The 26,681-nt window shown below is 45.8% G+C and overlaps 1 protein-coding gene across 1 annotated transcript in view; it reads right to left on the reverse strand.

The window, feature by feature from the left end:
- Nucleotides 1-26,681, reverse strand: part of LOC139265517 (sushi repeat-containing protein SRPX2-like) — a 165,059-nt gene that overhangs the window by 33,553 nt on the left and 104,825 nt on the right. The window contains 3 exon segments of the mRNA XM_070882534.1: nt 8,753-8,879; nt 10,419-10,595; nt 26,215-26,406. Of these exon segments, the coding sequence (XP_070738635.1) occupies nt 8,753-8,879; nt 10,419-10,595; nt 26,215-26,406 (496 nt within the window).

Below are 26,681 nucleotides of genomic sequence, written 5' to 3' on the forward strand. Positions count from 1 at the left end.
ACAGTCACCTCAAACTCACTTTTAGAGTGGAAGCAAGTCTTCCCCGATTTCGAGGGACTGCCTATGATGATGATAATGCACCATGGGGAAGCGCGCCATCATGAGAAATCCAGCTCACTGCTCCAGCTGCTTCTGTCTCATCATAGGGAATGAGATGTATTCCATTCTCCTTCTGTACACAGTGGCTGTAATGTCACAAATGGAGCAATGGGAGGCATATTGGGAGATGTTGGAGCTGCCTGCTGTGGCTCCCTGGAAAGATCCATTGGCATTGAAATTGAGGGTGATGGTGACCTTCACTGCTACTGAGCGAGTCGTTCTCTCCCTTGTTTGAGGCTCAAGGTCTGGCTGCAGCAGGTGGTACAGCTCCATCACCATGTCTTGTGTAAATCGTAGCCTTCGGACACACTGCTCCTCAGTGAAGTGAACGTAGGGAAACTGTTGGTGAAACACCCTGGGTGTGTATGGCCTTCTGTTGCCATGTCTGTGTCTGTGTCTTCCCCTACCCACATCCTTATGGTCCTCTCCATGGGCCTCTCCATGGTCCTCTCCATGGTCCTCTCCCAGTGGGATGCTTTCCTTTTCTCTCTCCTGATGCCTCTGCCATTGTTTTCTGCGAACTATCCTCCCATGGTGAAGTTGGAGGAGGCAGGTCCACTGCCAACACTGAGCCCATGATTGGCAAAGAATCTTCTTGTCTCCAAATGGACCTGACTAAGGCAGGGAGAGCGATGCATGTCAAAGTAAACTTAGGGCCAGCAATCAATGATGGTGGTGGCACATGCAAAAAACAAAATAACTGCAACCTGGGGAAAAACTTGGCCGACCAAAAAATTATCTCCAACAGCGCGCCTTTAAATATCGCTGGCACTACAGCCTGATGACTTAAAACCAACAGCAAAAGCTTTCGTTCGCATTGGCAAGCATTAGGTAGAGGGACGAGGTGCAATTTAACCTCTGAGGGGGGAGGGGAGGGGGAGAGAAAAGTCGGTCTCCTACACTGTTCCAATGAAGCTCAACGCAAGCTCGAGGAACAGCATCTCGTCTTTCGTTTAGGCACTTTACAGCTTTCTAAACTCAAGATCGAGTTCAAAAATTTCAGTGCGTAACCGCTGCCAATCTTTGGCTCCCTGCCCCACTCAGAGCCGCAGTTGGTCATTATCCCACCATTCACATCCTATCTTGACTAATGTTTTTCTAACTCCTGGCATTACCATTTGAATTTGGGCCACCCTCCCTTTTGTCTCTCTAATCTCTCCCGCCTTCCAACCTATCACAGACCTTCCCTTTTGTTCTTTCTCCCCCTCCCCCTTTCAGTGCTTGTTGAGAATCGGTTCTTTCCGAACACTCTCCAGTTCTGACGAAGGGTCATCGACCCGAAACGTTAACTCTGCTTCCTCTCCACAGATGCTGCCTGACCTGCTGAGATTTCCAGCATTTTCTGTTTTTATGCTCTCAGACTTACTTTCACCCAACCCTGCTAGCAGAGTTTCCATCTTGGCTCAATTTTCCCTTTAGTTCTACCTTGCCCCCTCCCACTTCCAGAAAATGCAAAAGAAAGCATTCCATTATTTTAAGGCCCTTAAGTTTTTCTCCTGGGCTGTTCACAACATTGCCCAGGAGATTATTCTTCAGACCCCAGGACAATCCTGGAGGATTGATAACCCTATGATGTACACCCAGTGACAACATGCTTCTCAAGGCTGTATCAGTCTGCTTAGCCCACAATCCCAGCATCTCCTGCTTTGGCAATTGTCCCTAGTCCCCTTCACCCGTTCCTCCTTACCTGTCGATTATTTCAGTTCTATCCCACCAACAAACATTGAATGCTCAGAACTCCCCCACACAGAACAGTAATTCTGCACTGCACCCACCCCACACTGACCAGCTTTTTAGGCCTTTTTGCCGCCTCCATGAACAGCAATTCATCCCCTTCCCTTTTGCCATTGAGCAGGACAATGAATTGATCCAGACGTCCTCCCCCTCCCAAGTCTCTCCAATGAGCAGGATTGGTGGCGCATTGCTCCTCCCTCCTCCACAGAGCATCAAAATGGGCCATGGGAAACTATTGTTCTCCCATCATTAATCATCCACCATCCGTGTCCCCCAATTCATCTTCCCTCATCCTCCTTCTCTCTCCATCTTCCTCACTGTCCCTCTCCCATCTGCCTCCCTATACTCTCCTCCATCCCCCATCTGGGTCCAAATACCCTCTCCGCCCTCAAAACCTACTTGACCTGAATACAGCACTTTGGCTTTGTTATGTATTTAACCCGTGGCAACCTGTGTGGCACCACCACCAGAGGGCCTACCTGTTGGAGTCCCAAGAGATCCCAGCATCCCTTGGGAGCACTGTATATAAGCAGGCCTCCCACGATGTACCTGCACTCTGCAGTCTAATTAAAGGAACTAAGGTCACATTTACTCATTGTATACGATACTCAGTTTCATCCTTTATAACGAGCATAATAATTGGCGACGAGGTAATGAACAACCGCGCAAAAATGCAAAGAACAGTTGGTATTCTGGAGAAGTTCTCAGAAGGTGATGATTGGGAGGTCTTCATGGAGAGACTCGACCAATACTTCGTGGCCAACAAGCTGGAAGGGGACGAGAGCACTGCCAAATGAAGGGCGATCCTCCTTACCGTCTGTGGGGCAACAACCTATGGCCTCATGAAGAATCTTCGAGCTTCGGTAAAGCCAACAACCAAATCCTATGACGAATTGTGTATGATGGTCCGGGAGCACCTAAACCCGAAGGAAAGTGTTTTGATGGAGAGGTATCAGTTCTACATGTGTCAATGGTCAGAGGGCCAGGAGAGCTAAGGCGCCTTGCAGGACATTGCGAATTTGATGGATTCCTTTGAACAAATGCTAAGAGACTTTTTTGTGCTTGGCATTGGCCATGAGGTAACCTTCGCAAACTATTAACTGTTGAAACACCGAATCTGAGCAAAGTCATAATGATAGCCCAGGCATTTATGTCCACCAGCGATAACACCAAACAAATTTCGCAAAGTAAAGAGGTTTCATCTAGTACTGTGCACAAAGTAACGTCGTTTTCGAGCAGCAATATACATGGCAGAATGTACACACCGGCTGCTGCTGCATGACTTCAGATGATCCAGAGTCCACCATCAATCGTTAATGCGAGGCAGTTAACACCTTGTTGGCGTTGTGGAGGTGATCATCGGGCCCATCAATGTCACTTCAAGCGCTATGCATGCAAAGGCTGTAGAACAAGGGACACCTCCAGCGAATGTGCAGACGAGCTGCAAACCCTGCAAACCACCACGTTGCAGAGGAAGATCGATCCATGGTGGATTAGGCTGAACGAGAGACTCGAACCGAGGAGGCAGAATTGTACGGGGTACACACATTCACATTCTGGGGGGGTAAGGTTCAGCCCAGAAATCCTGTCCTATATTCTGCAAAACCAAAACAGCAGATTATAGGGCAGAGAAGATAATGCTCAAACTTTATAGTGCTTTGGTCACACGCAGGAGACATTGCAGAGAAAAGTCCAAGACTGCCCCTCAGTGTTATATGAGTTACGAGAAAAGACTGGAGAAACTTGGACTTTTCAGCCTAGAAAGAAGGCATCTGAGAGATGATCTTACACAGGTACATAAGATTGTTAAGGTTATAGAAAAAGTTAACCCAGCTTATTACTTTAAATTAAACATTAAAATTTAAATTAAATTAGGGAAATTGATGGGATTGAAGGCCAATAAATCCCCAGGGCCTGATAGTCTGCATCCCAGAGTACTTAAGGAAGTAGCCCTAGAAATAGTGGATGCATTGGTGATCATTTTCCAACAGTCTATCAACTTGGGATCAGTTCCTATGGACTGGAGGGTAGCTAATGTAACACCACTTTTTAAGAAAGGAGGGAGAGAGAAAACGGGTAATTATAGACCGGTTAGCCTGACATCAGTAGTGGGGAAAATGTTGGAATCAATTATTAAAGATGAAATAGCACATTTGGAAAGCAGTGACAGGATCGGTCCAAGTCAGCATGGATTTATGAAGGCGAAATCTTATTGACAGATCTTCTGGAATTTTTTGAGGATGTAACTAGCAGAGTGGATAAGGGAGAACCAGTGGATGTGGTGTATTTGGACTTTCAAAAGGCTTTTGACAAGGTCCCACACAACAGATTGGTGTGCAAAATTAAAGCGCATGGTATTGGGGGTAATGTACTGACGTGGATAGAGAACTGGTTGGCAGACAGGAAGCAGAGAGTCGGAATAAACAGGTCCTTTTCAGAATGGCAGGCAGTGACTAGTGGAGTGCCGCAGGGCTCAGTGCTGGGATCCCAGCAATTTACAATACACATTAATGATTTGGATGAGGGAATTGAGTGTAATATCTCCAAGTTTGCAGATAACACTAAGCTGGGTGGCAGTATGAGCTGTGAGGAGGATGCTAAAAGGCTGCAGGGTGATTTGGACAGGTTAGGTGAGTGGGCAAATGCATGGCAGATGCAGTATAATGTGGATAAATGTGAGATTATCCACTTTGGTGGCAAAAACATGAAGGCAAAATATTATCTGAATGGCAGCAGATTAGGAAAAGGGGAGGTTCAGCGAGACCTGGGTGTCATAGTACAATAGTTATTGAAAGTTGGCATGCAGGTTCAGCAGGCGATGAAGAAGGCAAATGGTATGTTGGCCTTCATAGCTAGGGGATTTGAGTATAGGAGCAGGGAGGTCTTACTGCAGTTGTACAGGGCCTTAGTGAGGCCTCACCTGGAATATTGTGTTCAGTTTTGATCTCCTAATCTGAGGAAGGACATTCTTGCTATAGAGGGAGTGCAGCAAAGGTTCACCAGACTGATTCCCGGGATGGCAGGACTGACATATGAGGAGAGACTGGATCGACTGGGCCTGTGTTCACTGGAGTTTAGAAGGATGAGAGGGGATCTCATAGAAACATATAAAATTCTGACGGGACTGGACCGGTTAGAGGCAGGTAGAATGTTCCCAATGTTGGGGAAGTCCAGAACCAGGGGACACAGTCTAAGGATAAGGGGTAAGCCATTTAGGACTGAGATGAGGAGAAACTTCTTCACTCAGAAAGTTGCTAACCTGTGGAATTCCCTACCGCAGAGAGTTGTTGATGCCAGTTCATTGGATATATTCAAGGGGAAGTTAGATATGGCCCTTACGGCTAAAGGGATCAAGGGGTATGGAGAGAAAGCAGGAAAGGGGTACTGAGGTGAATGATCAGCCATGATCTTATTGAATGGTGGTGTAGGCTCGAAGGGCTGAATGGCCTACTCCTGGACCTATTTTCTATGTTTCTATGTTTCTATGTTTCACCACAAAATGTCCACTGATAATGTTAAAAGTTGAACTGAACGGAATTCCAGTATCCATGGAACTGGACACGGGTGTGAGTCAATCCATAATGAGCAAAAAGGCCTTCGACAGGCTGTGGTGCAACAAGGCACACAGGCCCAAGCTCAGCCCCATTCACACCAAACTAAGAACTTACACCAAAGAACTGATGCCTATAATTGGCAGCGCAGAAGTCAAAGTCTCCTATGATGGAGCAGTGCACAAACTCCCGTAATGGATCATGCCAGGGGATGGCCCCACACTGTTCGACAGAAGCTGGCTGGAAAAATCAGCTGGAACTGGGATGACATCCGAGCGCTTTCGTCCGTCGACGATGCCTCATGTGCCCAGGTTCTGAGCAGATTTCCATCATTGTTCGAGCCAGGCATTGGAAGTTTCTCGAGGGTGAAAGTGCAGATCGACTTGGTTCCGGTACACGACCCCCATCCACCACAAGACACGGGCGGTACCGTATATGATGCAAGAGAGAGTGGAAATTGAGCTGGACAGACTGCAGCGAGAAGGCGTCATCGCGCCGGTGGAGTTCAACGAGTGGGCCAGTCCAATTGTCCCAGTACTCAAAGGTGACGGCATGGTCAGAATTTGTGGGGACTATAAAGTAATGATTAACCGTTTTTCGCTACAGGACCAGTACCCGCTACCCAAGGCAGACGACCTATTTGCGACCCTAGCTGGAGGAAAGACGTTCACCAAGTTGGACCTGACCTCGGCCTACATGACACAGAAGCTGGAGGAATCTTCGAAAGGCCTCACCTGCATCAACACGCACAAAGGTCTGTTCATCAATAACAGATGCTCGTTCAGGATTCGTTCGGCCACAGCAATTTTCCAACGGAACATGGAGAGCCTGCTAAAGTCGGTTCCACGCACCGTGGTTTTTCAGGATGACATACTGGTCACAGGTCGGGACACCATCGAACACTTGAAGAATCTGAAAGAGGGTCTAAGTCGGCTAGATTGCATGGGACTCAGGTTGAAACGCTCGAAGTGTGTTTTCCTGGCGCCAGAGGTCAAGTTCTTGGGAAGAAGAATCGCGGCAGACGGCATCAGACCCACCGACGCCAAGACGGAGGCCATCAAGAACCCGCCGAGACCACAGAACATGACGGAGCTGCGGTCATTCCTGGGACTCCTCAACTATTTTGGTAATTTCCTACCCGGATTAAGCACCTTGCTAGAGCCCCTACATGTGCTACTGCGCAAAGGAGATGATTGGATATGGGGGAATTCACAAGAGGCTGCCTTTGAGAAAGCCAGAAATCTGTTATGTTCAAACAAACTGCTCGTTTTGTATAACCCATATAAACGATTAGTGCTAGCTTGCGATGCATCGTCATACGGGGTCAGGTGTGTGTTACAACAGGCTAACAAATCGGGGATTTTGCAACCGGTTGCCTATGCGTCCAGGAGTCTGTCCAAGGCCGAAAGGGTCTACAGCATGATTGAAAAAAAAGTTCTGGTGTGCATTTACGGGATGAAAAAAATGCACCAGTATTTGTTTGGTCTCAAGTTTGAGCTAGAAACTGGCCATAAGCCGCTCATATCGCTATTCTCAGAGAGCAAAGGGATTAACACCAATACCTCTGTCCGCATCCAAAGATGGGCGCTCACATTGTCGGCATACAACTATGTAATCTGCCACAGACCGGGCACAGAGAACTGCGCTGATGCTCTCAGTCGGCTACCATTGCCCACCACCGGGGTGGAAATGGCACAGCCTCGAGACTTGCTCTTGGTGATGGATGCATTCGAAAACGAAAAGTCACCCGTTACGGCCCACCAGATCAGGACCTGGAACAGCCAGGATCCTTTACTCTCCCTGGTTAAAAAAAACTGTGTCCTCCATGGGAGCTGGTCCAGTCTCCCAGCGGAGATGCAGGAAGAGATTAAGCCGTTCCCCAGGCGCAAAGACAAAATAACCAGAGGCGGACTGTCTTTTGTGGGATAATCGCGTGGTCTTGCACAAGAAAGACAGAGAAACGTTCATACACGACCTACACAGCACTCACCCAGGCATTGTGATGATGAAAGCCATAGCTAGATTCCATGTGTGGTGGCCCTGCATCGACTCAGATTTAAAGTCATGCATGCGCCAGTGCAACACTCGCTCTCAACTGAGCAATGCACCCAGAGAGGCAACGCTAAGTTTGTGGTCGTGGCCCTCCAAACCGTGGTCTAGGATCCACGTTGACTATGCAGGCCCAATTCTAGGCAAAATGTTCTTGGTTGTTGTGGATGCTTATTCAAAATGGATTGAATATTCAATAATGTCTGTAAGCACATCCACCGCCACCATCAAAAGACTACGAGCCATGTTTGCCACACACGACCTGCCTAATGTTCTAGTCAGCGACAATGGGCTGTGTTTCACCAGTGCTGAATTCAAGGAATTCATGACCCGCAATGGGATCAAGCACGTCAGATCTGCCCCGTTCAAGCCCGCATCCAATGGCCAGGCAGAATGGGTAGTTCATACCATCAAGCAAAGCTTGAAATTCGTGTCGGAAGGCTCCCTGCAGACCCGCTGTCCCGAGTCCTGCTCAACTACTACACCAGACCCCACTCACTCACCGGGGTTCCCCCAGCTGAGCTGCTCATGAAAAGGACACTCAAAAGAAGGCTCTCTCTTGTCCACCTTGACCTCCATGATCACGTCGAGGACAGGCGGCATCAACAAAGTATGTACCATGATCGTGTAAACTTGTCACGCGATATTGATGTCAATGACCCTATGTTTGTACTCAGTTATGGACATGGTCCCAAACGGCTTGCTGGTACAGTCATAGCCAAAGAAGGGAGTAGGGTGTTTCAGGTCAAATTGGCCAATGGACTAACATGCAGAAGGCATTTGCACCAAACCAAATTGCGGTTCACTAACAACTACGAGCAACCCGAAGAGGACACCACCAACTTCGACCCACCAACACACACACAAGTGGCAACCGACATCACGGTTGACCACGAAGCCGAACTCACCATCCCCAGCAGCCCAGTGAAGAACCAACCAACTCACCCACACCTGCATTTGTACCGAGACGATTGACAAGGGAGCGAAAAGCCCCAGATCGTCTCACCTTGTAAATAAATGTATTATTGACTTTACGAGGGAGTGATGTTATGTATTTAACCCTTGGCAACCTGTATCACACCACCACCAGAGGACGTATCTGTTGGAGTCCCAAGGGATCCCAGCATCCCTTGGGAGCACTGTACCAGCACTCTGGAGTCTGATTAAAGGAGCTAAGGTCACACTTACTCATTGCATACATTACTCAGTTTCATCCTTTATTATGAGCACATTAGGCTTGACTACTAGTGTGGAAGATTAACCAGTTATAACAATATAATGCCAAACACTGCAAACTGGGTCTCGTGTCTGACACTAACTTTGTGCTGTGTTTATCAGTCACATCCTTTACCCGCGGTGAGTCCTAATATACTCGCGCAGTCAGCTCCCCTGGTTCTGCCATCTTCTCCCGTGACCCTGGGCACTTTATCCTTGGTGGTTCATAATCTATTAAAATCAAGAAATTGTCAATTAGTTTTTTTTTTACTTTCCAATTGTTTCTTTGAATCCCATCTGTCCTGTGGCTGATGCTAGATGTTGTTTCACAGGTGCCAGCAGCTCTCGAGTGCCATGTCTCGAGCATTCATTTCTCACCTGTGGATCTTGACCGTGAGTAATGTGTAAACTATGCAATGGAACGGAGCATCAGCTGACAGACCGCACATGCAATTTTAGAGCATTGCCTAACTGGATAGTGATCAGGAGTATAAAACCCGGTTGACTTTTTGTTTTGCAAGCCCAGGCACACTAATTTCAATTGTAGCATCACCATCATTATATGGCTGAGAGCACCTAACTCAGCATAGGAGAGTATGGGGAGGGGGATAGGAGCAGGAAGCCTGGGATCTTCTTGGTGTATGTGGCTCAGTTATGTACAGTATTTCTAAAATATATATTTACTGGACTGAGGAGATCAAGCTAATTTTGTTTGGAAATAGGCCAATTTATGTAATCTGTTAGGCTTTCTGTTGAGACGGTCCTGGGACAGTTAATAAAATGTCTATTTTTGGAGACCTGCTGGCTCAGCTGGTTCTCTCCTATCTGACAGATTCTAGTCCAGCCCAGCTGAGGCAATGGGAAATTTCTCTTTCTGGTTTAATGTTAAATTAGTTTGGCCAACTTCAACCCAATTCCCAGCAGGCACAGGACCACGAGAAAGCTGCTCCCAAATCTGCACCAAATTAGCAATCTCATTCCGAGGGTTCAGGAATGGCTGGGATTAAAATGAGGAAAATTCACACCAGTCTATTAAGGCACACAGACCGGGCAGAATGAAAAAATTTATTTTCTGCAACTGGCCATTTTATATTTTATTTGGGATTATTTGATACTGACACCGGCTGATAAAAAGATCTATAACAACACCCTCAATTTAACAAGCACAGGTCATCAAAAATATGTTTTTTTTCAACTTTGAAACATGTTTAAACAAAGAAAAAATTGGCTACATTACTGGATGAATTTTTAATGTTTTTTTATGATGTTCCTCTGTCAACTATTTTAACAGAGATGTTAACCCATTTATTTGAAATAGGTTAATGCCAGCTTTAAAATAGCAGACAAAGGAGTGTCATACAAATAAATTAAGCATTTGTCTGCTAATATCACCAACAGTAATTTCTAACCAACAATTATCAGTGAAATAATACCAGTAATAAATTCCAAATGCAAAGAGGAAATACAAAAAACACACACGGGTACAGAAACTTCTTTGGTGAGAGAAAAACATCAGCTCTTGTAGAAACTTCACTGGATTTTTGGTATTTTTGGCAATAACATTTTTGCAACATGCTAATTAAAATGTGTGTGAACAGTAAAAGGAAGGTATAATGTTGAGGAACTGTGTTTGAAGCATACGGCCAGATAATCCTATCAGAAAGTAGTTCCAAACACAACTTAGAGTAAAATCCATTCTTTCCTTTTTTCCTTTTATAAGCTGCAAGAATTCAGTAATTACAGAGCTAAGTGAGTCCCAGTCCAATTTACCTACACATAAAGGTTCACTTCCACTCCACTGGCTATTCTCCAAGCACACTCTTGTTCTGTCTCCTTCCAGCTGGTATCCTTGCTCACATATGTACTCACACTGGGAATCCATACGTATCCCCTTGGAGCACACGTACGATCCATATGGAAATGCCGGAAGTGTGTGACAACGCACCTCTAGGGAAGATAACAGACATGAAGTAATACAATTGGATTGCCAACATTCTTGTGTTGAACAGAGACAATTTACCCCAGTTACACTGTACATAAGATTCACTCTATGTCATACCTGTTTTGTGAATTTGTAGGGTTTCTGATCTAGTTCATTCTCCTTACAGAGTCAACACAGCAGAGAGCTGGGTTATATATAACACTCCTGAACACTAATTTTTTGAAATCAAGATCATGTATGACATAATGCATAATTATATCATATTATTGATGCTTAGCCTATCAGCAATAGGCTAAACAGGATCTTGAAGTAAAGAAACTGTCATCAGATTTAAATGTATTAATTCTGTGATTATGCACATCCTGCCACACAAACCCTGCTCCTGAGGGTAATACTCGTCAAAATTCCTCAGTTATGGCCAGATTATGCTCACCATACACACTGGACAATCTGGCTACCTCTGAAATTTAGAACATCACCACACCCTGAGCCGGGTATGGCAAACCTGCCAGCAGCACATGCACTGTAGAGTTTTCAGTTTCAAAGAAACGTGCAAGTCTGACACTGTGTCTAGCTAGTATAATTTAGCGAGCAGGCATTATATTTATCCTCCAGCCTGCTAACCGGGGTATTTAGGCTTCTGGCAGTACGCAAATGCAGTACTAAAGAAAATAAACTGCAAACGCTGTAAATTATGAAACAAAAATAGAAAATGGGGGGGATACACAGCACATTAGTCATTGTCTGTTAAGAGACAAGATAGGTTAACAACTTGGGTATAATCGTGTAGAAGGTGAAAGACTGAGAAATCAGAGTGGAAATGGGAGGAGGAGTTAAAGTGATAAGCCACAGATATATGTGGTCAAGTGTATGGACAGAACAGAGGTGTTCAGGGAAAGGGTTGCCTAACCTGCTTTTGGGCTCTTCAATGTAGAGGAGACCACGGTATAATAAACACGGTATAATAAATTGGTGGAAGGACAGATCAATTATTGTCTCACACAGAAGGAGTGCTTGGAAGTGCAGAAAACATTGTAAGGAAGTGAGTGAACACATGTTACGTAATCTGTGGTTCCACGGGAATATGTGAGAGGAAGGGCCTTAATTCTATGTTAGTTCGGGTAATGGAAAGGAATAAGGGCAGGGGGACAAGATGATTGTTTCAATTCAGTTGTTTGTTTTCCCACTGATGAACATTCATTGAAAACCCTAATAATTAACGTGTCACAGATTTTAGTGAATGAAAAATGGAAGCATCCCTGTGACAAAAATAGGCACTTTGTTTATTCTCTGTGTTATATGGTTTTAAATCCCCTGGTTTCTTTTCTATTTCCATCAGCACATTGTTCTCCTCTATTCCAGCACAATTATATTAACTCTTCTTTCTGACTGCTGATTTTAAATCTCCAGTCCCTGCATCTATCCTGGCGGGCTGCCTCTGATGTTACGATGGTTGGGCAGAGATTTGTTATTTATTAGAACACTGGAAGAGTGCAGAGAAGCAACATCTGTTAGAAATGCCCTGATATTGGGCTCAATTTTCCTTGGTCATTTGTGCCGTTTTTTTGGCATGTGCCACTTTTTTTGATGTAAATTTTTAAATTAAGGTTTCCCCAAGGAATCTGCACCAGCGTAACTGAGTTAGTGACGATTTTTATCGGTTCATTTTTTTAATGTCATGGGGGCGTTACCTCATGTCTGCGCCAGTTTTTATCATTTTTCAAAGTTTGCCCCCAAAAAATTTCTCCTCGGTCGGCGTATCTGGCCACTCCCGAAAAACCTTCTGGTGAGTTAAGGGAAAGCAACACACATTGAGAAATCGGTGCAGAAAGACGCCATTGTTTCTCATTGCAGTTTTGGAGGTAGTCAAGAACACTTTAAATATGCCTAATAAAGATTACATTTTTTTACTTTACAATGGAGTAGATGGAAGTTTGATGGAATTCTGAAGATTTCATCTTTTTTTAACTCACACGCCACCACTGAACGTCTTCAAACAGGGGTGGAGGATCGGAACATCGGCGCATCAGCCGGCAGAATCGGCCCCACGCATGGACACGGGCTCGGGGCTCGTCTGCAACACAAACCTGGGAGAGGAGGTGACGATCGAAAGACTGCACTAGGCAGCAAATGAGTCTGGAGGGTTGGTGAGGGGTCCAAGTCACGAGACTGCAATGAGCCTGGGGATATTGAGGGGGTGGGCGGGGTTGGTGGAGAGAGGAGAAGGTGCTGTTGAACGCAATCAGAGCAAGTCACAAGACTGCAATGAGCCGGGGGGGCGGGGCGGGGGGTGTTCCCAATCACTGCACTTGCTCAGACCTGGGTGTGGTCCATACAGACCTTGGGGAGAAAGAACAAAGAACGTGACCTGCCTTCCTTCCTGCCATTTTGAACTTCTTGCAAAGGTAAAATTTAAGCCTGGGGGCAATACTGACAATGCCATACCTTGTGCGAGCCTTCTGTCTCATGGTGCTGCGGAGGAGACAATTGATTCGACCTCATCGCATGAGGAACATCAGAGCCCCTCATAGGGTGATGGACAGGAGGCCTTACCCACATTGGGTATATCGAGACAGGCGTCCGTATCTGTACCTGAGTGATGCAGACTGTGTCAGAAGGCTGCGTTTCCGCAAATAAGTTGTAACTGAGATCTGTGAATTGGTGAAAGCAGACCTGCAACCTAGAAGTGTCAGGAGGACTGTTTTGTCAGTTGAAGTGAAGGTTACAGCTGCACTTTCATTTTATGCATCCAGATCGTTCCAAGCTACACCATGACGCGTTCATACTACGCGAGAGCGTTATATCTGCCATGTTTCAACAGCAGCCAGAAGGTCAGAGCTGGTTACTGGGAGACAAAGGGTACGGCCTCGCCACCTGGCTCATGACGCCCCTACACGTAACCCAGATGGAAGCTGACCGGGAATACAAATTGTCACAATTTCAACACGCAGCATCACAGAGAGGACCATTGGCATCTTGAAACAGAGTTCTGGAGGCTACTTGCTATACTCCCCTGAGATAGTCGGTCAGTTCACTGTTGTGTGCTGCATGCTGCATAACTTAGCCAACATGAGGCAGCAGCAGCTGATAGTGGAAGCTCCACTCGCGGTGAGAGTGGCTGATGATAATGATGAGGAAAATGCAGATGGCGAGCAGGAGAACGAGGACCAGGAAGCCATGCAAGTACCTGGACCCAGAGCACAACGGTGGAGGAGGGCGGGCCGTCTTGCCCCTTTAATGATTGGTCGAGGCTTGCGCCAGCAGTTCATCCGTGAACGCTTTTCTGCCTGAAGGCCCAGCGACAACGATTCCACATGGACCATGTTTACTGTTTGGACCTGTTCTGTAATGTTGTGTTGTGTTAATAGAACAAATGATGGAAATTATTCTTGTTTACTTCAAAAGTTGTGTTAATAATGGAACAAATTATGTAACTGATTCAGTTATAATTTAAAATATATTTTATTCAAAAGTTTAACGAACAGTTCTTTGTACTTAACTTAACTTTAATACAAGAATAATTTTATCAAACTTTCAAGTTTTCAGTTAAGATCACTTACAATCTTTAAGATCACTTACTAACTTTTAAACTTGTAAATTTACATAACTTACAAAAAACTTTAAATTTGAGAACAACAGTGATAACAGTAACAATAATAATAACAACAATAACCACAGCGGCAAAGAAAGGCTGCACCCATCTCTCCTTTGCCTATTCTAAGACCGCCCGCCGCACTCGGTCTTGGTGACTCCACAACCCCTGCCCGCAGATGGTGGCACAGTGTTTCTGGGGTTGGAACCAAGCTTATTCCTTCCAACATCTCAGTTGGTGCGCACCTGTTGAGGAGGGGGAGGGGGAGGGGGAGGAGGTTGGCGGGGGGGGTCAGGTGGCAACGTGGAGGGCCCGGGAGTGGGAGTGACAGTATCAACTGTCAGTGGGCGCGGGGGTCTGGGCATGTTCCCTTATTGCAGCAGCTAACTCACACATGCCTTCCCTCACGTTGAGCAAAAGTGTCTCAACTACCTGCAATATTCCCTCCCTCATGTTCACTGAGAGTGTCTGAAATATCTGTGACTTTCCCTTCCACATGTTCACTGACATGGTTTCAGCTGACTGAGATATTCCCTCATTCATGGCTCCAGACATCGTTCCCATTTCTCGTGAGAGTGTTGTTACTTCTCCGGACAGTCCCGATACCTCATCACCCACCCCACTGAAGGTGTCCAGGAGTGATCGGGTAAGGTCAATGCTCTCCGCACTCATTACCATCATGTGAATCATGTTAGATCCTGCACCTCAGGAGTGCGCTGTCGAGCTCTCCTTCCCCTCACACCCCACCACTGGGACCTGCAGCCTCGGCTGGTGGCAAACCCTGGAATGTCCCACCAACACTCAAACCACTCGTCACAGAAGGGGCTGGCACCTCAATGGGCAGCACCTGCACCTCCTCCAGAGTGAGTACAACAGTGGAGACTTCATCCATCCCCTCCCGCTACCCCTCACCCCAATGTTCTTGGTCTGGAAGGTGGGATTGGAAGATGTTCTCCTCTTCAAGCTCTTCCTCATCTGAATCTTCTGCATCATCAGGGTTGGCCTGAAGTTCTGCATGGACAAATGGTTAGCAGCAGAGGAGGGGGCTGGGTGGGTGGTATGAGTAGGCTCACACAGCGCAGGCAGTAGGCCGATTTGAAGGACCATGATTAATGATAGCACATTGCATCAACCGAAACATAGCTGACGGAGACATCCCCATGAACCAAAGCATGGCTAGCGCATGCAGTACTTAACACTTAGCAAAACCAGACTGTGAAATTTGCAGGACGTACCCTCTCCCTCAAGTGTGGGCCCAGCTTGTGCAATGATGGTTGTTTTTCTCCAGGCAGGACCCATCAAAGCAGCGACCCTCTCTTCCAAGGGTGTCCGTGGCTGCAGATTTGCCGGGCCTCCTCCTGTTCGAGTTCTTTCCATTTTGTTGTGTGCCCCTTTCCTCTGCAAAGATGAAAATATAACGCTTTAGAGAGGGTGCCTTTCTGCTGTGTGGGACATGTACAGATGGTCACATTTACAATTGCAATTCCATTGAAAAATTAAAATATTACTTACACTAACTACTTGACCAAGGTCCTTTGTGCACTGGCCTCCAGACCTCGGGGTGGTCACCATTGCACAGTAATCTTCTTCAAGTTGGTTCCAGCGTATCTTCATTTTTTTGGGTGGAACTTTTATGTGGCCTCTGCTGGTGTCCAGCTCCTGTCAACTGCCCTCAATCACAGTAACTAGTGCCTCCACTTCATCCTGTGTGAAATCCTTGGTCCTTGTACCGCGTTGCATCTTGTATTGCAGCTCCAATTTTTCCAATTTCTCACACAGCACTCAATGTTTTCACACACACAACTGGCTCTTTAAAAATGGCCGATTGCAGACTGGGAGCTGTACTGCGCATGCCCAGCCTTTGGAATCACATCAAAAATGTCAATTTTTTTTTCCCGCACATGCGCAGAAGGTGCAGCATTGTTTTTTCGGCGCGGAGAGCAGGCTCCACCCCCCGAGGCGATTGTACAGGCTGCGCAGCACCAAATTTGAAAAATATAGTGGGGAAACTTGGGACAAATATTTTTGGAGTATTTCTGGCTTAGAAAAACGGGTGTAACTCTGGCAATATGCCAAAAAATGGCCTTGTGCAAAATTGAGCCCAAAGTGCTGCTTTCAGGCTCACCACCTTTGAAGAAAGCATTCCACCAGAATGGAACCTGAGGGAGTATCAGATGAATTCTCCACTCCCACACTCCCACACTCCCCCACCCCCCCAGACACACACGCACATTAAGGGCCGGATTTTTGGCTTTTGGGGTTTTTCAGCAGAAACGGTAGTGATACGTGAAACTTACCGTTTTCGCTGCGCTACCATTTTTAGCATGAACTTTCGGCCCTTACGTCTGTGCCAGGGGTAAGGGAGGCATTGCACAAGCATTCGGGGAGGGGAGAAAACCAAAAATAAAACATTCCAAACAACATTCCAAAAACATTTACAAGACCCTTATCTTTCGAATCGCTGCAAAAAAATTAAAAAGATAAAAACTATACCTTACCTTTTTTGCAGGTTTTCATACTTACCGCTACCGGCTGCACCGACAGGTTTGATCTGTCGCTATTCTGGGCGCGGCGTACCGGTCGGGAGAGAGCTGAAACTCAGACACAAATGCAATCCGAGTTGTTGCACCTCTCCCCAGCGGTACTTGAAAGCGCCGCTGCAAGCAGGTACCTGAGGACCCCGCCCGGGCTTTGTGACCAGGTTTTCACCACAGAGGGTCAAATCGCAGCAAAAATCCAGTCGCACATCTCGCGAAAATCTGGTCCTTAGCCCCAAACAGGGGTGAGCATAAATGTCTATTGTTAAATAACAAGAAACACAGTATACACTTTATCATTCCATTTCACTTATTTCAACTTGCTATCATGTTCTCATTCCCACTTTGTTCATTATTTAAATAAGACTTACATTTGTCATTGTATAATTTTGTTTTTTATTGTGCTCATTAATCTGTTATGGTTATTTGTATGGTTTAGTTATTTGTACTCATATTTGTGAGTTGTGTGATGCTACTTTATTTGTATTTAGTGCATGTATTTAGATCATCAGGCTCCGAAAGTGTCAAATGCTGGCAGAACTCTTATATATCAATGCAGTTGTGAGGACATTTAAATTGCATTTCAGTATTATGAGGAATTGCAGTATGAGATCAGAGAGCAGCCTTATTGCCCCACAATGAGACAGATTAGCTCTAAGTTTAAAGATCAGTGACACAAATAAAACACACTAATAAACATATTGGAGCCCATTTTAAATATTTTATATGGATTTCAACAATATAAATATTGCAATGACACATTTTATATTAGACAACCTCCTATTGGAAATATGCAGATGGATCAATCAAGTGTGAAATATATCAAATTGCCAGTCACAAACTTGCTGCTCCCTTGACGGCTACTTCTGCATCAGAGTATACAAGAAAGGTAGCATTGGTAGTCATCCTCTTAGAGTTGGCCCATTAGGAGTTTCCATGGTGCCCATGTCCAGGCATAGGTTGCTAGTCTTGTGGTGTAACTTTTGTTTTATTGAGAAATCAAGGTGAAAAGTCGAGCCTGCAAGTGCAGGACACCACCACAACTGATAACAATAAAGGAATAAAAATTCTGGCTGATAGAAAGAGTGTCTACCCTTGGTGTTGGTACGATTGGACGTCATCAGAGGGGTGGCTAGTGAGATGGCGAACTGAAATGTAGATAGAGAGAGAGAGGGATGGGGGGAGGTACAAGGTAAGTTGGTGTGAGTAAGGATGTGCAGGAGTCAGGTAGGGAGGGCAGTGTGATGAGGATGTGATGAGTGACACAGCTGGATGAGGTTGAGTGTGACTTTGCAGTAATATTTTGTGATCTACTGAGATCATTGAAAGGTTTGCACCACTGCAGCCTGGTCCTCCTGACCATATCCCGGCTTGTGCCCTCCTGTGCAATGTACAACCAGGCTGCGTTGGTGTCCTGGGGAGGTCTCTTCCGCCCATTGGAAGGAAAGAGGACCTCCCTGCATGTTGTGACTTCCTCCATAAGCATCTGGAGGGAATTATGGGAGAGCCTGGGTGCAGCCATGCACCTCTGTGCAGTGCTTGACAGTCTTTGCAGCACCTCAATGCTGCAGAATAGTGACAGAACAACTGTCAAAACCTTTAAGGAAACCAGCTGATGACACGTCATCAAATGACATCATCAGACCAGGTTCCTCTTAATTGGTCGGGAAGCCTGCAGGGCGGGCTTAACAAGCCCCATCATCAGAAGATTTGTGACAGAGAGCGGGCTCGAGTTGAGAACGAACCTACCATACGGCATCAACTCCGGGGACATCGATCCCGCCGAGAGAAACTGCGGCCTCTGTTTCAGAAGTCTCGAAAGATTGGGGTGCCCTTATAGTACAACACCGCCTGGCTCTCCAAAATGATCATTTGATGCATTCAGCAAAACGCTATAGGTGTCCTCGGATGAGAGGAAACAGTCAGTGGCATGTATACGTGGTCCAGCTAATTGTAGTTGGGACCTTTGGGACATTTACTCTCACAGTCCTCTTCAAATTTGACACCACTGTGGTCTATTGTATCTAGGTCTTTGGAGACTGTATTAACACTTTTGGGAAACCTTTTCCTAGGTTTTCATGTAGGGAGGGTACCATAGCATTCCAAACAGGCCAGCTCACCTGCTCGGCACCTCACGGAGCAGGACCTCTACTATAGTGCTACAGGAGCTGACTGCTCTGCCGAGCTCTTCACTGACATCACCTTGCAAGGGACTACTCCTGGCTCAGCTCTGCTTTAAGAGGTCGCTGCAGCCCTTTAAATACTTGCAGCAACGTTTTCAAATTCCAACCATGTGGCTGCGAGCCACCAGATGGTCTGCTTACATGGTTATGAATATTCAAATCGGAACCGAACCAGAAGTTGAGATTGAAAAGGCCCTAGGTTAAGAATAGGGCTCCCCTCACACTCTGTTTCTACCTCACTAATGTCACTATTGGAATTTTTACCTTTAAAAGAGAAGACTGTATAAATCGTGAGTAGTGATTAGGTGACACCAATTATGTTCCTAACACAGATGAGGCTGCACACAGGGAGGTTAAAGTAACAGTGACCTCAGTCTTTATTAAGACACTCCAGAGTGAGGAACAGGCCTTAGGGGCCGGCTTATATACAGTGCTCCCAAGGGATGCTGGGATCCCTTGGGACTACAGGGGATGCGCTCCCTGGTGGCGGAACATGGGAGTGCATGCTTTACAGATACACGACATCACCAAGTTTGAGTTTTGAAGGAAGAAAGGAAGATTGAAGGAAATAAGAAGTTTTACAGTTCTCTCAATGCCACATAAAAGAACAGGGGAAAACAATGTACCAGTAGTTCTCCACCTAATCTTTGCTTTCCGTTGGGGGAAGAAGAAGTATTTTGACAGTCGCCCAAAGGACGGTGGGATAATAAATCACAAATCTGGTGAAACATGAACACTATCTCTGTTTTTTTGTAGGGAATGGTCAGAAAGCTTTATGATCCACATTGATATCTTCTTACTATTCAAATATATCTGGCCTCTATCTCCTCTGCTTTTAATTTGCTTCTTTCTTCAGTCTTCCATTTCCATCACTGGGCGGAAATCAGACCGATGATTCATGAGACTCAGCAGTCTCAAGCCCATAGGGTTAGTACAAAAGGAAACACCATGATTACATGACAGAGATTGAGTGTGCCAAGGGACATGATCAGCACACGCTGTATGGAAGTGGCTTCGTCACAGTCCTAGTCCCTGTACACTACAGACATTCATTTTATTTGAAGTTTGGTCGTGGCTGGGAATAAATCTGGAAAAGATTTGTTGTAAACTTCCTGTCCTTCCCGTTCCCCATACTCAGCGGCTGATGCAAAATCTTATGCCAAGCAAAGTGCCTCAGGACAACCATTTCAAATGAGGGCTGTGCTACTAATCAGTAATGCATTTCAACTTGATGTGATGCTTTGTAAAGAAAAAATACATACAGTTCTGTAAAATTATATATCATCTGTCCCACAGAAAACACAGACCAAGTTCAAAGCCTGAATCAGTCTCCAATGATAAAAAACAAATTTCTTAATTTTCTTCCCTGCTCCTCAGAAGGCTTTGATTTTTTTCTGGAGGGTGGGGGGGTTGGGAGAGTCAATTCCACAAGTATCAGAAGCCTTTGTACCTTGGAACTCTTTGTGTAAACCAGGACAGTAGGAGATGGCAGACTATTCAACCATTGAAGGTCTCACATCTAAACGCAAGCCTGGCCTGACATCAACACACATGATGCACGTCCAGTGGGGATCATTAGATAGTGATCAGATACAGGAAACCTGACTGATTTCTTCCCTCGCTGGCTCATGCTTGCTGAGGGCAACTGTTTCCCCCAAACTGCTGCGCTGACTGTCTTTCTGTTGATATTTTAAAATGTGTGCTTTTATTTAAAGAGTGAAGATCTGATCTGATACAATTGGGAAAAACCAACTAGGAGAAGAAACTAAGCACAAGGGAGCTAAATTAACATCAGTGAAGATATGTAATATACCCTAGTAATCCTGGTAGCTGAATCTTAGTTTAGCTCATCATGCAATTATTTTGTGCTCATTTTTATATTACAGAAATGCAACAACCTTTCAAACCCAAGCCTGGTGTTACCAACCACTATTTCTTGATTTGTTTAATCTTTTCTATTCTTTTCAACTTCGGCGATTTTAAAATTCTCATCCTTGTTTTCAAATCCTTCCATGGCCTCGTCCCTCTCTGCCTCTGTAATCTGCTCCAGTTCCACAACCCCCCGAGATCTCTCTGCTCCTCTAATTCTGCCCCCTTAAGCATCCTTGATCTTAATCTTTAACTCGCTCCACCATTGGTGGCTGTGCCTTCAGCTGCCTGGACCCTAAGCTCTGGAATTCTCTCCTGAAACCTCTCTGCCTCTCTCCCTCTCTTTCCTCCTTTAAAACGCTCGTTAAAACCTATCTCTTTGACCAAGCATCTGCCCTAATTTCTCCTTATTTGGCTCGGTGTCAAATTTTGTTTTATAACACTCCTGTGAAGCGCCTTGAGATGTTTTACTACTTTAAAGGTGCTATATAAATACAGTTTGTTTGTTTTGGCATTCTGCACCGTGGGCCTTAGGCTACGATTTCTCCAACCTCAGAATGTCCAGTGCGGCCTCACTGCTGGCTCCAGCCCACTGTGTAGAATGATTTTACGTTGATTGGGCTTGTTAAGCCCAACCAGAGCGTTGCCGGCCAGTTGAAGGAAGCAGGTCTGATGACGCATTTGATGGCTCGTCATTAGCCGATTTCGTTAAAGGGACTATGGCCAAATTGATTTTGACAGTTGTGCTGTCAGTGTTCAACAGTGTTGAGATGCTGCAAACACTGACAAAGCACTGCACAAAGGTACAGGGCTGCACCCAGGTTCTCCCATTATTCCCATATGGAGGGAGTCACAGCACGAATGGAGGTTCTCTTCCCTTACAATGGGTGGAAGAGACCTTCCCACGACACCACGCAGCCTGGTTGCACATTGCACAGGAGGGCACAAACAGGGATGTGGTCAGGAGGAACTAGCGCAAACCTTTCAATGATCTCAGTATATCACGAAATGTTACTGCAAAGCCACACTCAACCTCATCCTGCTGTGCCACTCATCACATCCTCATCACACTGCCCTCCCTATCCTACTCCTGCACATCCTTCCTCACACCAACATACCTTGCATCTCCACCCATCCCTCGCTATCTACGTTATTACTTCCCCATTTCACTAGCCACTCCTTACACTCACCCTCATCCTAGTCCAGTCATACCAACTAACAACATGCAAGGGTAGGCACTTGGGTGTTTTAGCCAATGTCCATGTGAAGTTTCTGTTAATGTGCTGTCAAACATTGAAATCTTTATTTTCAACACTTTGCGTTCTTGGACAGATTGTGTGCACTTTTTGAAGTGGCTTAGTGAGTTACAGTGAATAGTGACGAATGTGAAAGGAATGGATTGGGCATTGCAGGGATGCTTTATGGTGTTGGTGTGGGGTGGTGCCGGGGTGTACAGCATCAAGCGAAGTAAAGCAGGACATGTTGCCATCCCTGTCCTCTCGGGCAGCAACGTGGTCGGGTGCTAATGTCCTGTGCCTTGTGCAGCAAGGTGAGATAGTTTCAAGGGCACCATGCTGATATAATAGATGGCAGGTGAACTTGACATGACAGAAGCGATCTGTCATTGGTGACAAGTTGTTTCAATGTGGTGACACCGGTTTGGAGAGTTTACAACAAACACTTGCAACCTGCATAAAGCTCAATCTGTTTTCCAAATGCAGTAAACAGCAGCTTCTGAACTTGGAAAGTGGACAGCTGTGAGATGGAGTTTTTATAGCACATTTGCAGATGTCAAGTAAAGAGATCATTTCATGGTGACATAACTCCCGACCTCCTTACCTGACGTGATCCTCAAGCAACATGGACCCCGTGGATGAACTGGTAGACTCTGAAGATGAGCGCAAAATACTTTTTAAGTGGCTCTTATCAAGGTCATAATGACCTAAATTGCCTCCTCTGCCGTTGTGTGTTGGGTCTGTTCAGCGTTGGTCCTCTAACAAACGCGTCCGCTGACCCCGCGAAAAATTCCCCCCTTAGTATCTCAACAATAAAATAAAAATTGAACATTACATTTTTGAAACTATCAAAATAGATGTTGTAAAACGTGATCACCTAGACTATCTGGCATCCTCCCCAAACATACTGGCCTGGGTGCTTATCTCAATAGTGCAATAACACAATGATGTTGAAGGGCCAACATCGTTAATATGATGGTATCTCAGGAGTTGTGAAAAGTTTTTTAGATCGCAATTGAAGAATTTGTAATGTCTTCCCTGGATCTTTCCATTATGCATGATGGGCAGTGATAAAGGAAGGCTAATATGAAGGTATTTCAATTCCGAAGAAGTGTTTTCAGTGAAACATTAAATTGGCTTTTTAGATGATGACGGATCTGGATGCAGATTTCCAGTATTTGATTTTTTCTCTTTTTATCTCGGGTAGGGGGGTGGGGGTGTGTGACAACTGCTATGTTCTCTCCATTCACAGATCAGTACAAGTTGCGCTAAGGTGTCCTCTGTTTGCTATTTATACACATCTATAAAGATTGCATTTATAATTTCATTACAAATAAGAAAGCACAAGAAATTTTCCCCACTGTTGTGTACCCTACCATGTGTAGTTAATATTCTCCATTCTTTCCTAAACCGTAGAATTGGACCTGGAACATATTCCTAATGTCTGACTGCGATGAATGGCCTCTATTGTTCTGCTACATTGCAGTGTGCGCTGATGGGGTTTCAAATTGCAGTTTTTGAGAATCACCCAACGATTTTACCATATTGTGCAACTGAAATTGTCCTGTTTCGTCTCATTTTGAAAGACAATGAACAAAAGAATATACCACATGATACTGCTCCCAAGTAATACAAGGCAGAAGGATGAAAGGTGGGAGGTTTCAACTCTGACAGAAAGATGTCGGCACAAGGAAGAACAAGCCTCATAAAAAATTGTGTGACTTAAATTTTCAATTTTCACCTGGTAATCTTTAATGCATACTGCAATTAATGAGACAGAATGGTTTTCATAACCAAAAGGGAACACATAAAATCTGTGAAATTAGGGCCTTTGTAAAAATTCCCAGACTTGCAATGTTTTAGCAAAATGTTCTATTGTATCTAGTGACAAATTCCCTGTCCACAATAGCAAATAGAACCATAAATGTTTACAGCAGAGAAGGAGGCCATTCATCCCATCATATCTGTGTTGTCTCTTTGCAGAGCAACCCAAAACTATTCCCACTATGTTGCATTCTCCCCAAAGCCCTATATCTTCCTCTGCTTCAACTATTGATCCAATTTTCCCTTGAAAGAGTCTCTGCATCTATCACTCCCTGTGTCAAAGCTCTAGCAATCTTGGGCTGGATTTTTGGCTTTGCTTATTTCAGGTCGGTAATGGCGTCGGGACGGTAAAGTTTGCGCCCGGGAACAGTTTTCACCTCAGTCAGAACAATTGGGCAGCTGGGTGTGGGGCGGAGCGCTAAGGGAGACGTTGCACTCCTCTCTTAGGGCGCTAGGCCAGCTGAGCATGTGAAAATCCAGAGCTAAACAGCCAGCCCAACAGCGTCTGAGAGAGGCCTGGGGAGAAAACAAAAACACTGAAAAAAACCATCAAAAACAATCCCAATACGTAGCCCATGCTATCACAACATAAATCGCAACAAAACAAAAGAAAAACCAATCACACTTACCTGAGGTGGACATTACTTCCCTCACTGCGGCCAGTATAGGTTGGACTGCCCGTTTTCACAGGCGGTCCCAGCAGAGCGTATGGGCCGGGCAGGAGTCCAAAAGCAAGCCGGTGTCACAACCAGGGGCGTTACACAACGGCTCAACTCTTCCACGGCTCGAAACCCGGCGGGGTGCAGGGAGCTCACCGGCCACCAAGGAGAGCTCACCGCTGCCATTGCCGCCCCTCTGGGGAGCAAATAGAGGCGGACAGGACTGGACTATCCAGCCCAAGCTTAGTTCTCCGAATCTCTGTCTTCTCTCCTCTTCACCTTCTCTGCTCCAAATGGGAATAGTAACCCAGTAGCTGAAGTCTTTCCTCATAACTATAATTTTCCATCTCTGGTATTATACTAGTGCATTTACACCATACATTCTGCACTGATAATGTCTTTCTATAATGGGGCATCCAAAACAGTACACAGTACTCTAATTGTGGCCCAACCAATTTGTTATACAATTTCAGAATGTGTTCTGTCCGCCTGTACTTCCTGGCCCCCCTATTGGTGGCCTTACCGCCCTCTGCCACCGGCTGCTGCTGACTGCCGCCGAGTTTTCCTGCCGTTTCCTCTCTCCCAGTTTGCACTTGGGCTGGATCAGGCGAGAGGGGATCACCACCGGGAACTGCCCGCTGACGTCCTCTGACAGTCAAGTCGCGTAAGCGGCCTCCCGCCCGCCGAGATATCAGATTGGTGTGGGCGGGAGCAGGCGGGAGCAGGCGGGAGCCGGCGGGAGCCGGCGGGAGTCAATGCTAGCAGGGGGAAGGAGCGCTGCGTGGAGGCTGATCTTACCCCGACGGTAGGTTTGAAGACATGAAAGAAAAGGTTAGTGAACATCTTCAAAAACATTTTTTTACAGCGACTTACCTGGATGGGGTCCCCTGAAGTTGTTCCAGTGGGTTCTTTTGGTAATTTTTTTACTTTTCAGTGTTCCCCCCTCCCTGGGCCCAACTCCATTCTTGGCAGCACTTGGGCAGCAAGCTCATTTGCCGCCGAGATTGAGAGCTCCCGCTCGCTACTGCCCAGATTGACGGCGTAAGCCGTTATTTTGCTGTCAGGCGGTACTGCCGCCTCTTTTAGAGGAATCTTTCAGGCAAAGTACCGGTCGGTCTCTCGGTGGCCATCGGCGGTCCTTTGGGCAGCCTTGCAGCTCATGAAAACCTGGGCCTATGTTTTTATTTATAAAGCCCATAATGCTATTGGCCTTTTTTTATGGCTTTGGAAGCATTGGAAAAGTAATCAGCAAGCAAAAGTTTATTAGCAACAGATTTTTCTTTCTCACCAATTTTCCCCTTCTTCTGGGCATGGTTCCACAGCAGCTGGCCACTGTCCACTCCCTCACCCAAATATCCACTTTCAATTGAGGGCGCTCAAATGAAAATGTCAGCAGGTTATTCAACCATTGGGGCAACACAGCCAGGCCTGATCTCACCCTCACGAAGCATCCATAAATGTACACTTTACAGCAATAACTGTAAAGTGATCTTGAATGATTACACTAGGTCATTTTTTTACCCCCTTCCAAGCCCAGGAATGCTGATGTTTATGGTGGCTTACAGGCTGCTACCCCAGCTAAAAACAGCTAACTCAGCATAGACTGAAGATGAAACCTAGGACCTTCTTGGTGTGTTTGGCTCAATTAAACGCTGCCTTCACCAATTGAGCCATCGGGGAAACTAGCATGAGATTTATAGGAAGAAGACTTTCCCACAGACTCACCTTTGCACCTGCTGATTCCGGACCAGTGCCTGCTCACTCTACATTCAAGCTGCCTTCGGCCTAACAGCCTGTATCCTCGGTCACAAAATATTTGGCACCATGTTCCGAGTGTGCTCCTGTAGTTTGGACCCCTTGGTGAACGACATTCTAGATCACCGTTTTCTATGCTCAATGGATAACACCATCTTGGCTCTGGAAAAAGTAAGTTCAGGTTCAAGAGAGTTGAATGTTTAGATTTTCTTACCCCTCTACTCCTGGAGGTAGAAATTCAAGTTGGGGGATGGTTCTATGGATAATACTGTCCTCCAGTACCTCCCCAAGTGGCCGTTGTTCATGCCTGAGACAATAGTAGTAGATGGAGAATATTGTATCCAAGACTGAACCTGTTCTCACCGGACCTCCACAAGGGATGTTAGGGAGCAATCAGAAGTGGCAATGCTGGCTGAGTTTGTATTTTCCTTTTCTCC

This window comes from Pristiophorus japonicus, chromosome 6, assembly GCF_044704955.1.
Source record: "Pristiophorus japonicus isolate sPriJap1 chromosome 6, sPriJap1.hap1, whole genome shotgun sequence".
NCBI classification, from domain to species: Eukaryota; Metazoa; Chordata; class Chondrichthyes; family Pristiophoridae; genus Pristiophorus; species Pristiophorus japonicus.